Source organism: Paramisgurnus dabryanus, chromosome 11 (genome assembly GCF_030506205.2).
Source record: "Paramisgurnus dabryanus chromosome 11, PD_genome_1.1, whole genome shotgun sequence".
In the NCBI taxonomy this organism is placed as follows: domain Eukaryota; kingdom Metazoa; phylum Chordata; class Actinopteri; order Cypriniformes; family Cobitidae; genus Paramisgurnus; species Paramisgurnus dabryanus.
Window position 1 is genome coordinate 39,409,996 of NC_133347.1, and position 14,989 is coordinate 39,424,984.

The following is a 14,989-nucleotide window of genomic DNA, read 5'->3' on the forward strand; positions in this document are numbered from 1 at the left end:
GTGTGTGTGTGTGTGTGTGTGTGTGTGTGTGTGTGTGTGTGTGTGTGCGTGCGTGCGTGCGTGCGTGCGTGCGTGCGTGCGTGCGTGCGTGCGTGCGTGTGCGCGCGTGTGTGTGTGTGAGAGAGAGAGAGAGAGAGAGAGAGAGAGAGAGAGAGAGAGAGAGAGAGAGAGAGCGCTTTCTAACAAATCTTTAGAAAGAAGATTTAAAAAAAAATGCTGGGTTAGTTTCAATTCAACGTTGGGTCAAAAAGGGACGAACCCAGACGTTGGGTTAAATTAACCTTCTAAGACTGGATGTGTCCATATACGTGGACATCAAATTTTTTGTTGTTTGCACCATAATACTTATTTCTGTACACAAATGTGGACAATTACACTGTTTCATGTTCAAAGAAAAATATTTGGTTATTATATTTATTGGTTGTTTTTTACCCCAAATAGCTGGAAGAAATCTAAAATGCAAGCCAAACCAAAGCTCAGGTCTTAAGAGGTTAACCCACAAAATGTTAAGGTGAACCCAACATTGGGTTTAAAACAACCCAGCATACAGTGTTAAATTATAGGTCTACGTCCTTTTTAAATCCAAAATTTTTATTACACAGCATATAGCTGATGCAAGTGATTTTACAGATGTTCAAGAATGTCCTTTTGTCAAAGATAAAGAGAATCAAAAGGTGAATAAATATAAAAAAGTTATTTTTTTAATTGCAGAAAGGGCCAAGTGAGTTGGATTTGACACCAGAGGAATACTCGGTGACGATTGGCAGCGACCTCTGTGACATCACGTTCCATAATGACCAGCTCTTCCATTGCACCATCAACAGATCATTGAGTGCCAGCACTGGAGATCTGCCCGTAACTGTGAGTCTCTCCTGAAAACCCCGTCTTACATACATCACCTGTAGTCTCAGCCTCAAGCGACACATTTGGGTGAACTATTTCTTTAAACAGCATGTATACACAAAATGCTATCAGTGTGACAGTAAGCACATGTTAAGACCTGCTCTTCACTCATTGCTACATTACTTTTATCTCTGCAAAAAATCAAATATGAAAACAAGTGGTAATCAGGTGCAGACAGACATCTGGGCTGTCCTGATATCGGCATTTGTTTTGATGTCAGAAATTCCTTGGACTTTGTCTAGTCTAATTGTGAAACAAAGACAGCTATTGGGATATCTTTGGTCTAAAAGCTCTAATAGAGCTGCTTGTGTGTTTTAGGTAAAAGTGGGTCATTTTCATAAGGTCATAGCGATGGTGCAGATGGGTGGAGGCAGTGAACTGGCCATCGTGGTCTCCATTGTGGTCTGCTGTGTGCTTCTCTTGCTTTGCACCGTGGGTATGTTATATTTATATACATCTTATGGGTATCAGTTAGCACGGAGAATTAAACATGCAAACATTCTGGAAAATTCTCAAATCATGCAGGGATATCGTTCATTTATATCAGCTCGAGTGCACGCTGCCATTAAAGAAAGAATGGCCATACCATTACAAATCACTTTTTTAATTCTAGTCAGGTTTTTCACAGACAAGGCTTAGCTAAAGCCAGGACAAGGCCTTAATTAAATTAAGATGTTTAAGCATCTTTTAAAAACCTGCTTTAGAAAAAAGATATTACTGGTTTGTATCTTAATAAGACAAATCAATGGCACTGGCACATTTTAAGATCTGTCAGTGCAAGTTGGTTTCAGTTGAGACAGCTCAAACATGGGGTTTAGTCTAGGATTAGCCTTATGCTTTGTCTGTGAAACCGAAATAATTTTAATAAATGTTTTGCATTAAAAAATAAAAAAGCCTACTGTATGTGTGTGTCCACTTGAAAAAGTGTTGAATCTTGTAGAAGCAATAAAGTTGTTAAACATCATCCTTGAGAACCTTGTTAAAAACAGCGTGTTTTTTTGTGTAGCACTGGTGGTGTACTGCACAAAAAGCCGCAGGGCAGAGAGGTATTGGCAGAAGACTCTGTTACAGATGGAGGAGATGGAGTCACAGATCAGAGAAGAGATACGTAAAGGTAACTAATGGATGCTTATTTTTGGCAGCAGTGAACAAAATAGATATATTTTTACAAACACACACTTTTAGAGACCGTGAAATGGCAGCATTGAGATATGGTTTTCCAGTCACACACTTTGACGTACACACCATGTGAGTAAATCTGTTTCGTGTCTTCTTGTGTTTAAGTATTTTAATTGGCAATGTCTAAAAGCATGTGAAATAATCATTTGTGACAACGCAGCAAATTTTTACACGTTTAAACTTTGAAGCTCAAACAGTGCATGAAAGATCCTTTGTCTCATAATGCTCACTTGTGATCAGTGTTGGGTGTAACTAGTTAGTACTTAGTTACTGTAATTTAATTACCTTTTTCTTTAAAAAGTATAGGTAAGGGATTACTCTTATTTCTAGTAATTTATACACGGGATATGCATCCTGGATTTTTCCGGAATAGTTAGATTTTTTTCATTCACACTGCCAAGTTTACCCGGCATTTGACGGTCCCGGAAAGACACGCGACCTATTGAAAGTCCCGCCCTCTCTTCTACGCAGCGTCTGAAGTTTGCATATTATATATTATTTCTCTCTCCAGAAACAACTCGCATGCATTTTTGTTTATGATAAGACTACAAAGAAGCGCGTGAACGCACAGTTCTATGCTGGTGAATGATCTCAGCTTCAGAGTGGATATTTGACAAGCTCCCTGATTTCTGCTTTGATACAGTTTTCAGACATTTCTCATCGTGATTGTTTATATGCATTTAAAACCCGCATTTTGAGGAGCTGAACGATATATCTTGTTGGGATGACATGCGGGTATTTTCATTTATTATAGCTCAAATGAGCATGTGACGCGATATTCTTTTATGCTGCTGAATGATCTCCGTTTCAACGCAGTAAGTAACGAGCTAACTTACCTGATATCTGCTTCAGTCCAGTTTGCTGACATTTCTCGTAGTGAATGTTGTAAATCCCTCATTTTAAAGAGTTGAACCTTCATGTTGCCATGACACGCGCGTCCTCACTACGGCACGTGCGTCATTGTTTATGCGTCTCATATATCATTTCCTGATAACTGCTTCAATCTAGTTTGCAACATTTCTCGTGGTGAATGTTTATATGCATGTTATCTCTTGTTGTAAGGAGCTGAACCATAACTTGTGTTGTGATGATGACGCGCGCGTCCTCACTTCGACACGCCCATTACTGCATTCTTGCGGCTTCTTGTTCACACAGAGGGTTACCCGCGTATCTTACTAGGTCCTCTTTCCGGCAACGATCCCAGAAGATTAACGGAACGAGTTTTTGTTCACACAGACGCTTGTCTGGCAATTTTACGGGTATTTTCTGGGACCAGAGGTCTGTGTGAATGGGGTTTAACAGAAGTATGACTAGGCATTATAAAATGTTAAAATGCAGTTTATTGCTGCTTATAAATCTAGAAGTTATGTGTTTGCCCTCGAGTTTTAAATAGGCACAGTGAAGACTTATGGCAAAATACAGTAACAATCACTGTCAGAATCATAAACATAGGCAAAAGATCTGGTAAAAGTCTGGTAAATTATGGTACACATACCAAACACAATTGAACTAGAGCCCACTATAATGCAACCTATAGCCTAATAACATGGCAAGACACGCAACCTCTTTTCATTTCTATTCTTTAATTAACTTTTAATTCAGATTCACAGCACAAACCTGGCATGCACTGGGTTGACACAACTTATCAAAAAGTGCTATTGGAGGGTTAGACCTCAGGGAATTCAGCTCATTTCAGTACAATATAAGGATCACATGTAGGCTAACATATAATTGCTTAATAAAACACAGACAAACAGAGGAACACTGCATGCATATAAGCTACCATACAAAGGCTGGTAAACACTTTAAACAGTGATGTTTAAATGTACTAAATTATATTTAGATAACCATGTTTAAGTCTACATTAATGTTACGTTGTAGTTTAGGTTGCGGTCTGTAATAAAACTGTAGATAGCATAGGAATAGCCTAGCAATCTATTATGTATATGGACTGTAACCATAGCAACGTTAGCTTACCTTGTCATTGCTGGTGTTGATATGGATTTTACTGGCAAGCTTTTTAAAAGTCTCTTTACTTCTGGGGTTCAAGCAGCATGGGAGGCCGATAGAAACTTTCTGTTGCTTTTACTTAACGCTCTCATTCGTAGAATTGTGTGCGGCGCGACCGGACCTGATTGCGGTCACTTTAGTCAATGCTTATACAGCCGCGGACTTCCCAGAAGCTAAAATACGCATCTATATTTGACGCGCACCGCTTCCAAATCACAGTTCAAATACAAAATTAAAGTAAAAATGAACATGCTGCATACAGCATCCAGAAACAGACATAACATTACTATTTTACCCGCAGCTTTTTCCTGTGTGGATGCTGGTCACCCGGCATTGGTCAAAAATAAAATAACAGAGTCTAATTTTGAAATGCATTGTTGTAACGCGCGTTACTAAGACTGTCATGAGTACGATATTACCAAAATGTTATTAGTAATGAGTTATATTACTGCATTACAGCAAAAACTAATATATTACTGTAATATTATATTTTGTAATGTGTTACTCCCAACACTGGTGAATAATGTCCAAGATGTTCTTTGTTATGTAATAAAAATAAAGTAAATGGAAACTGAATTGATCATGCACAAAGTACAAAAACACCAAAAAGTCATTGTTATTCATTTTATATTTTCCAAGGCATGGTAATATCTGAAACAGAAATGTTTCATTATTCCCCAAAACTCTTTTTTAAATGTTTTGTCTTGTATCTTTTACTTTTGCAATGTTCGGTTGTGATTGTGGCCCGAGGGTCATGAGCTTTCAGAATTGCAACATTTCACTGGCTCTCTTCTTCCATTATATTCTTGGTTTCCATGGTTATTTAATCTATAAATATACACAAACATCCTGTGTTGAAACAATAAAAGGATGTCTCACTTCCTGTTGTCCCAGCTAATCCACCTACACCAGGACCTTCCACACAGACACTGATCTGATATCAGCCTAAATCATGTGCTGAACTCTTGAAATGAAAGACAAAAACTTTTCTCAGAACTGTGGAAATTGTAAGGTGGTTACCATTGCATCACACACAGATATGTCTGTGTATCCACACAACATTTTTGTAGATTTGTGATTTTTCTTAAAGGCACAGTGGTAACACTTTATTTTACGGTGTCTTTGTTACACATGTTACATGTAATTATTATAGTAATAACAGTTAATTATCCATAATTACATGCAACTAATCCTAAAACAATCCCTAATCCTAACCACAACCCTACAGTAAGTACATGTTGTTGATGATTATTACTTAGTACTTAAAAATATAATTACAATGTAACAGTGACGCCTTAAAATAAAGTGTAACCAGAAATTTATATTCAATTCAATTCAATTCAATTTTATTTATATAGCGCTTTTCACAAAAGTCAATTGTTTCAAAGCAGCTTTACATAAATAGAAGCAGTGAAAAGCACAGAAAAACGACAGATAGCACAACAAAATACATGATAGCATAAGCAGTTAAATTTGCTGCGGCTATGACTCAATATTATAAGTGAACGTATTACTAAAGTAACGTCTAGAAGAGGAAGCTAAGTAAAGCCCAAAAAGGCTGCCTCCACGGGGTGAAAAACCCCCTAGGAGAAAAAAAACCCGGGCTTTTATCCGAGGAAAAAAAAGTCCTAGGAGGGAAAAACCCTTGGGAGAACGGATAAGGAGATTTAGCGGAGATTAAGCGGGTTCTGCCGGTGATCGTTGGTCAGGCATCAGCTGGACATCACGTTGAAGGACGGCCAGTAGATCAGAGGTGTGCCGACTTTCACATCTACCGGGACTGGGTCTGGGTCTGTTTGTCTCGTTGTCCTCGGGGTCGAGGACGAGACAGGGAGAGAAAAACTAAATCGTATTAGCGTAGCGGCCGTTCATATGTATTGAAGTGTCACACAGTGATGTGGTTTAACTCAGCTCAGAAAAACGCAACCCGACCATACATACCAACCCGTTTGACTATCAATTAATCATAAAATGTCCCTGATATGTCACTAGACATTAAGAAAACATTTTCATTTCAAATACTTATATCACTGACAACAGTGGTCTAGCCATGATATTGTCATTTAAAAGTGGAGTTGCAGCCCTCAACTGATGTTTATGTTGTCATGTTGTGTATTGGCCACCAGTTGTGTGATTGCAGTACCAGTTTTAGCCACAAGTTTTGTGTTTCCATACCAGTTTTGGCCACAATCCTACATACTGTTCCTTTATTAACGTTTACGCTAAATTTAAAGGAAACTTTAAACGTCTTTGTGTGTGTTGGGTCAGGTTTTGACTTCATTGTGGTAAGCAAGTACAAGTATAGCAGAACAAAGCAATCAGCTACACTGTGGAGGAAGCCAGTTATCTCTGTGAGGGAAAATTAAAACATACTACAAATTGTATTTTTAAAAATATATTAAGGAGATAGAAAATAACAAAAACAAGAAGTCAAAAGAACCGTGTTTCTATCCTTTTCCAAGTGTGTTGCTGACATGTTTTCATTATTCAGGTTTTGCAGAACTGCAGACTGATATGACAGATCTGACCAAAGAGCTGAACCGCACACAGGGAATCCCATTTCTGGAGTATAAGCAGTTTGTGACACGCACCTTCTTTCCTAAGGTACAGCAGGACACATGTTGGGTTTAATATTAACTACAGGTGTCTGTACATTCACATGGAAATATATCAAACTAAATGTTAACACTTTACAATAGCATTTTATACAGTATGTTACTTGTATTTGATAACATTAGATAACACAGACTAACAATAAACAAAACAGCATTTAATAATGTTAATTTCAAAGTGTGTTGAATGCAAAGAGAACAAAACTTCACATATCAGACATAAAGTAGGCAAATTGTTCGTTGGTCAACATTTTGTCAAACTTAAAGGAATTGTTGTGTTTGTGTAGATGTGTTCTGACTATGAGAGACGTCTAGTTCAGCCTGTCTATGAGATCAGTCCTCTTGGTCCACGGGCGGTATCTGAAACTCATCCTCTACTGCCGGACTGTCAGGTGAGACACTGTCCCTTGTTTTAGTTGAAATTCATATACATTTACATTACTTGATCTATACACAAACAAAACAAATGTTCTGTATTAAAATTTGTATTTAAAACATAACCATAAGCAGATCATGAAATGTGCAAATTAGATTGTAAAATTACATTTAAATTCATCACCATGTTGTCAAATCATAATAAATTAATTGACATGAGAAATACACATTCAATTCAATTCAATTTTATTTATATAACGCTTTTCATAAAAGTCAATTGTTTCAAAGCAGCTTTACATAAATAGAAGCAGTGAAGAGCACAGAAAAACGACAGATAGCACAACAAAATACATGATAGCATAAGCAGTTAAATTTGCTGCGGCTATGACTCAATATTATAAGCGAACGTATTACTAAAGTAACGTCTAGAAGAGGAAGCTAAGTAAAGCCCAAAACGGCTGCCTCCCTGGGGTGAAAAACCCCCTAGGAGAAAAAAAAACCCGGACTATTGCGGCATAATATATTATCCACAGTTGAGGATTTAGCAATGCGAAGGTATATATGGTAAATAAGGGTCACCTTCCGATCTTTAAGAGAAAATTAAACCTGACGACCCGTTTGACTAAGGCCTAAAGCCCCACTGTCGTCGTTAATTCAGGTTCAGTGGCAAACGGGTCTATATTGTATACCATTTACAAGACCACGAGAAAACGCCAAACATCGCAACCCGACCATACGTGCTAACCCGTTTGACTAAGGCCGGAAGCCCCACTGTCGTCGTTAATGCAGGTTCAGTGGCAAACGGGTATGTATGGCATACTATTCACAAGACACACGAAAGCACCAAAATCGCAACCCAACCATACGTGCCAAACCGTTTGACTAAGGCTGGAGGCCCCACTGTCGTAGTTAATGCAGGTTCAGTGGCAAACGGTGGCAAACTATTTAATGCAATTCATTTTTAAGTACATTTAAAATGAATTTTTTTTTTTCAATTGTTTGGGCAGCTATTTTCTAAGTATTTTCTCTTGATACTTTGATTAATGTACTGCTCTACAATGATGTGTGTTTGTCCTAAAACACAGGTTGTTGTAGGTCAACAGAAGAACAGTACGATTCAACAGTAATAAAATATGTTTGTGCAAAGCAACATCTCAAAGGCAACTCTGCCAGCAACCTAAATTCTCCTGCCCATATACAAGGTTCCTCGTATAACCTCATACACAAGGTTTTGGCTGAGCTTTGTCCAGATGTTTTGAGAACATTTTACACAATGGTTGTGAATTTTATTCCCATTAAAATTGCCTCATTTGTTTTAATATGATACAGTCTGATATTGCAAAACACTATTGTACAATGGGACATTTTGTAAGAGAAAGTACAGTTTACTCATTCAGTCAACAGGACTGCAAACAAAAATGTTGTAAATATGCCTCTTGTATGTCCAAAATCGGTCTAAGTATACTTTGGTCTTAACACTCTCTTCTTTGCTTTACAAATACATCAAATGTTAGCTTTTCGGTTAACATAGTATAAGGGTGTTTTCACACTGACACTGTTTAGGTCGGCCCAAATGATCTTTCGGTTCGAGTACGGTTTGTTTAGGTCAGTGAGAAGATCGCTCTAAACAGCTGGTCTCGGAGCATCTGCCGCCGAACCCTGGTGCGGTCCAACTGTGGTGTGAAAGCTGCTCGACCTCGTGCCGAATCAATTACAGGAATTTCTACACATTTTTTTTCCTGACGTGAGCTTGTTGTTATATTGTGGGCCAGTGTTCGAATTATGTCAAAGCTTATGGGGGTCCCCTAGCTAAGCCCCACCCCCTGGCCAAGCTCCACCCCCTCATCATAGGGTTGCTGTGATTTCACGAAGTAAGATGTGATCATCCTTGATCAACAATCATCTGATCCTGATTTTAATCAAAGAAACCCCAAATTACCCTTAACTCAAACTCTAAACATTTTTACCCCTCAAATTAGTGTGAAACACTGGCAAGGCCAGAAATTTTACACAGAATAGGGGTGAAATAGGGTGAACCTCATTCTTAAATTACATAATTTTACTATATAGTAGTGGATAAATGGATTACATTGCGTTTTTGGAGTCATAGATCGAATAATTTTCAGATCAGCAAAACTGGGGATGGGAAAATAAAATGAGAACAAATTAAGAAATTATGAGCATAAAAAATAGAAAAGAACAAAGTTACAAATAAAGTTAGATCTAACAGTAGTATTTAGGTACATAAATAGAATCAAATGAATAATAACACTGTCTTCTTCATCGTATAAATTAAATATAATTAATGTTTTTAAAGATACAGACGTTATTTTCCTTTGTTTTCTGTTGTTTAATTAATATAAATGACAGAAACACAAGCAGATAAGAACTGCTACTTTCAAACCAACACAAAGATCTGGGCTGCATTCGCGGAAACCTTCTTAGCTCTACGTCGTTCTTAAGTTGTACCTTAAGCTGTACCTTATCGTTAATACGTGTTTCCCGAAACGTTCTTAGTTACTTATCCCTTCTGTAAGTCATTCATTCGGAAGGTTGGTCTGGAGCACTCTTAGCTATACCCATGGGCGTCAGAAGCAAATGAAAAGTGGGTGGGTCCCCACATAACCCCCCCCCCCCCTGAAAAATACATTTACTGCAATAGATGACATTTTCATGTTACCTTTTAATTAAAAGCCTGAACATTTGCGATTATTAAATTAAAGACAGTAGCCTATTGCGGTCGAAATTCTGGTAATAGCCCTTTAAATATTTTGCAAATAATGACAGATGTCATGTTTCATTTATCTTTCTCTGTGTCATTTTTTTTCTCTACTCTGCTGAAAGTAGGCTACAATGTTTATTTTTTATTTTGAGGAAATAAAAGGTAAGAAAAACGAATGAAGGTAAACTGATACAACTTTATACCTTTTTTATTTGTTATACCCAATCTCATATAAATATGAGATTCTGGAAATGAGATCACTTTATTTTATGGTATCCGTCGGGAAACAATGCTGTCATAAGAGTTTGAGCATGTGTACTTCTAAAACACAATCGATTAAACAGAGGTATGACTTTATGAATTATTTGCAAATGTAAAAAAAAACTTGAAAATTATCCAGCGATCGTGCCATAATCAAAATAATCTATTTTACAGCAGTAATAATATTTTAACGAGTAGCCTACACTTTTAACGTTTGAAAGGAACCACATTTAGTGCTGTGTTAATTATCATTAAAAGCAAAACGGGAGTCTCTGTGCCTCCGCGACAGACGCAATTCTTCTGGCATCTCTCCTCATCATCTCCTCTTTTTTTCTTCTGTGTCTTGAACTTGGGGCTCGAGTCCGAAGGTTTGAGCTGCCTTTAAGAACACCAAGCTAAGTTCGTTTACCGTTAATTATTAAGACTAAATGGGCAGGCAAACTCGTGAAACAATGAAAATAAAATAATCCGCTATAATATGGTTTTACACGTCTATAGAAAATATAGGCCTACTATAAATAAAGCAGTTATTAATTTTCCTAATGCATGGTTGTTTGACATTTACTTCTGTTTAAAACGTTATACATTTGGCAAATTAGGTTTTTCAGCACTATGTTTGAACAGCAACTCAGCGTCCACTCACCCCCGCGAATTATGTTTAAAAGCTGAAACGGGTCTGCGGTGTAAAAAAGCAAAGGTTAGGGATCCCTGCTTTAGTGGAATTGATTTGGACTAACAGCGCTTTGATAAGTGAACAGACAAATGCGCTAAATTAGCGAAAAAGTGGGTGGGTCCATTATCATTGGTCTTAAAAAGTGGGTGGGTCCTGTCCCACCCACGTATAATGGTTCCGACGCCCATGGCTATACCTTATCCCACTTGACTTCACTAGGGGCCATGACTGTGATAAAAGTTTGTGTAGATTGCAGTCTATATAACTAAATATCTGTAAAAAAAGTTGAAGTACACTCCTTGTTAAATTATTTTTAAATTTAAAGAATAAAACATTCACATAATAAGACATCATTAAACTGATGGTTGTTAGATTTTTAATTAGTTTTTTTCCAACTAAACATCAGCTGCGAACTATTATAATAGGCTTAAGAAACTATATATATATATAAAAAAAAGATTTTGGGTGAAACTATGGCAGGTAGCAATACAACGAATCTTACCATTTCATTTGTGCATTACATATCCGTTAAATCTTTACTTTACCGGCTATTTTAGCTGCAATAAAACAAATCAAGTAAAAATTGCATGCCACGGGAGCACATTCATCACGAAATCATAATTGTTGATTTTCCATAATATTATTATTGATGTTAAGTCGACTTTGCATCGAAGTTTTTTTAATGTTTTCTAACTTTGAGGCAACTGCATGCCATATTCTTTATAAGAAACTGCTCCACTTGATTAGCTACTGCTTGTATAAGGTCAACAAATTTTCTACATTAAAACTAATCAAAGCTAAAATCTAAAGCAATCATAATATATATTTATATATCACATAATATATATTTTTATGTTATATTTAAGGTAAACAGACAGGCGCAGCTCCAGAAATGCGTCCATTAAGCTTTATCCGCATTGTAAATGCGCTGCTTGCGCATCCAGTGTCCAAGCACAATAAATGCGTGAACTAATGAACAGCAGTTTGTTTTTAAATATTTTAAGTGTAATGCACAGCCAACCCAGGTGACTTGCCTGACCCACCTTTGCCCTGTGCAACGCATTTATTGGGAACCCCTAATATAAATTATCCTTTAAAGTAAAGGAATAATGGATGCATTGGAGCAGTTTATGCATGATACTTTTGAACATGAAGTTGCGGGTTTTGCACGCGTTTGATATAAAATAAAACATACAAGGTTTATATTTAGTTGTTTGCAGTTTGAAATATTTTTACAAGATATTCCTAATAAATGTAACTATTTCTGAAATGTTTCTTTAATAAAGGACACCGCTATCTCATAACGCAGCGAAGTCCCTATTACATAATCGAGCAATCGATATCAACCTATTCAGCACCATCGCCATGGACAGCACCTGGTAACGTCGTACGTAAGAAAGAATCCCGCTAAGGTACATTTCGAGAAACACGCCTAGAAAAGATATACCTGTAGTTAAGGTTTAACTTAAGAGTCTTCGTAGCGCGCTAAGAGACAACGTTATTGGGAAACGCAGCCCTGATTTCTTTCTGAACTTTTTGCAGTCCCTTTAAGACAAAACTGAATGTTTTTATGAGAATAGGTGCCAAGACTGTTGTATTTCAAAATAATTTTGTGTTTGCGTGCTTTAGGAAACACCTAACTCCATGCGTCCGCTTATGAGTGTGCGTCCATTTAAGTATGTGTGTGCGTCATTGTCTTTGCGCACATATAACAGTTCACTTTAACATCTTGCGCTCAAATTGTTTAAAATCGCTTGCATATTAACATTTGCAAGGTCTAAAAAACACATGCAAAAGATACTTTCTATAAATATAGTTATTTATTTCTGAATGATGCGTATTTGAGCAATAAACGGGGCCAGACGAAATCTGCTGACTTATTTTGCTTTTTCTCTGGAAATGTTTTGGAAAAATCTGCGGAATTCTGCGGAATTATTTTAAATGTTTAAAAAATTATATAAAAGCAATAAACCATATATTTATAAAATAAAACACAAATAAGTTGTAATTATATTAGTACAAAAATTACTCTTCCGCCAAACAAAGTAGTTCCTCAGAATCAAGTGTGACTGAAACAGAGCGCAGTTCCCAACCAACAGAGATGCAGCAAAGACACAATGAAAATATGATTTAAGACTGTGGTGTTTATTTTATAAATCACCATTCATCTAATTTATACATTAACATTTATATTGTGCAACTGTTGAAGTGATGATCAAATATGCTTGGAAGCATGTTGAACTCTTTACCCGTAAGCGGTTTTTTTTTTTTTAAAAGTTGCCACGGTGCCACCCAGTTTTAGTTTAATTCCTTGCAGAAAAAAATTATCTTCTTTAAATAAACATAAAATATCAAATGAAAGAACAGACCATCTGCTTCCTAACAAAAAAAAAAAAAAAAAAAACGTTTCATCCTAACTTCATTTGTTCTCTTATCACCTCTCAAATTTTTTAGCTAAAAGCGGAGATAATTCCATTTTTGTGAAGAACTTTTGTAAGAGATCAGAGCCTGATGAAAACACGCTGTTTTCAGTGTTGAGTGAATGCGTCAGTGTTTAAATTGGGTAAGATCGCCACCCAGTGGATAATAGCGGACGTATGAACTTGAGTTATGAACTCCTCAGACAACGTTTTTTCTTAATCGACGAGATGACTCAACAATATTTATTGACATTTATCTGGATATCGCCATTAATTGTGCAATTGTAGACAAATAAAAAATATGATTAAAGACTGTGGTGTTTATTTTCATAAATCAGTACGCAGCAAAAGTGGCGCAGTGATACTTATGAAATGTGGTCTGAACCTTGAGGTTACCGGTGTATTTTATTACGGCTTAGAACGCGTTTCAACCAATCAGAATGAAGAACCAGAACTGCCCGTTTTATAATAGATAATTTAAGCTATAAATATTACAAAATTGCATCTAAAATAATTACTTTTTAAAGGCTTACAAGGCTTACAATGAAAATGAATACACCAAAGCAATGAGTCCTCTGAATTAAACCGGACCAACATGAAGCAGATAATGTGCATGTCAAGATAGAATTATAGGTTGGTATATAAAATTGCAAGTAAGATCTGCTTAACTCAGCCATAAGTTTTATTTAATCTTAAATATCAAATGGTTCGTGCTCTCTATCATTAAAAACAATCACAGCAAACATGCACAGGGTTAATGTACTTGTCAATGACGCTCACAAAAGCGCGAGGCTATGTATGTGTGCTTGTTGTCAATGACGGTTGGTCACAAACACGCTCAAGCGCGGTTTATGTGCCCTGGTGATAAGTATTAAAGAGACTATCATTTATTATCATTTAAGCGTGATTTCGTCTGCTTTCCCAATAAAATATTTTGTGTGACTGGGTGGACCAGCCGTCGGTCTGAGTGGATAGCTTTGCTACTGTTATGAAATAATTGTTTGAGAAGTATTTTTTAAAAACCCCTAACCCTAAATATTACCAAATATTCTTACTGCCACTGAGGTAAAAAATACTCCACACGCAGACAGAGACATTAACTCATCTGTCAATTCCTCCAGAAAACAGCATGAGGCGCACTTGCGAGTTTATTTATTTCAGACAGAAGTAATTTGAATTAGTTTATTCCAAAATTGGGACAAATAAAGTTTCGCTTTGTGACACGCAACATGAGAATTTTAAATTCATGTAGTATTTTAATTTTAATTAAAACCAGGGGACCCCCTAATTTATATTTTTGTGCTTTATGGGGGGTCCCTTAAGGGTTATAGGAGGTCCGGGACCCCCCCAGACCCCTTCAATTTGAACACTGATTGTGGGCAAACAACAACAGGGCAATCTTGGTTTGTTGCAGAGATTCGCTGTATCCTGGAGGTTTGGGCTGATGATTTCATAAATGCACAGCTGTCCTACACACACAAAATAGTGACATTAATGGGCTTTTTGCAAACGGCTCCATGAGAAGGGCTTTAATAGAACAGTTGCGCAATTTCACACACACACACACACACACACACACACACACACACACACACATATATATATATATAAAATGATACAGTATATGAAAATAAAATATTTACAATGGATCCTTTTCTATATTGAAGTCTTCAAACAGCACACGACCCAATATGGATGAGGGCATCACAATGTTTTCCACTCTTCTCAGCAACAAACACTTTTTGGTCACTTTTGTTCATGCACTGGAGCAGCAGAAAGACTTTGCAGTGCGAGACAGGTGAGTACAAAAACAATCAAATTAAAATCTAAATGG

General features: G+C 36.8%; 1 protein-coding gene across 1 annotated transcript in view; it reads left to right on the forward strand.

Annotated features, from left to right (window-relative positions):
• The window catches only part of plxnd1 (plexin D1), a 91,447-nt gene that overhangs the window by 57,745 nt on the left and 18,713 nt on the right, over positions 1–14,989 (forward strand). Inside the window, exons 19-24 of the mRNA XM_065271331.2 lie at positions 712–861; positions 1,222–1,339; positions 1,910–2,017; positions 6,584–6,696; positions 6,992–7,096; positions 14,823–14,953. Of these exons, the coding sequence (XP_065127403.1) occupies positions 712–861; positions 1,222–1,339; positions 1,910–2,017; positions 6,584–6,696; positions 6,992–7,096; positions 14,823–14,953 (725 nt within the window). The remainder of the gene's footprint in view (positions 1–711; positions 862–1,221; positions 1,340–1,909; positions 2,018–6,583; positions 6,697–6,991; positions 7,097–14,822; positions 14,954–14,989) is intronic.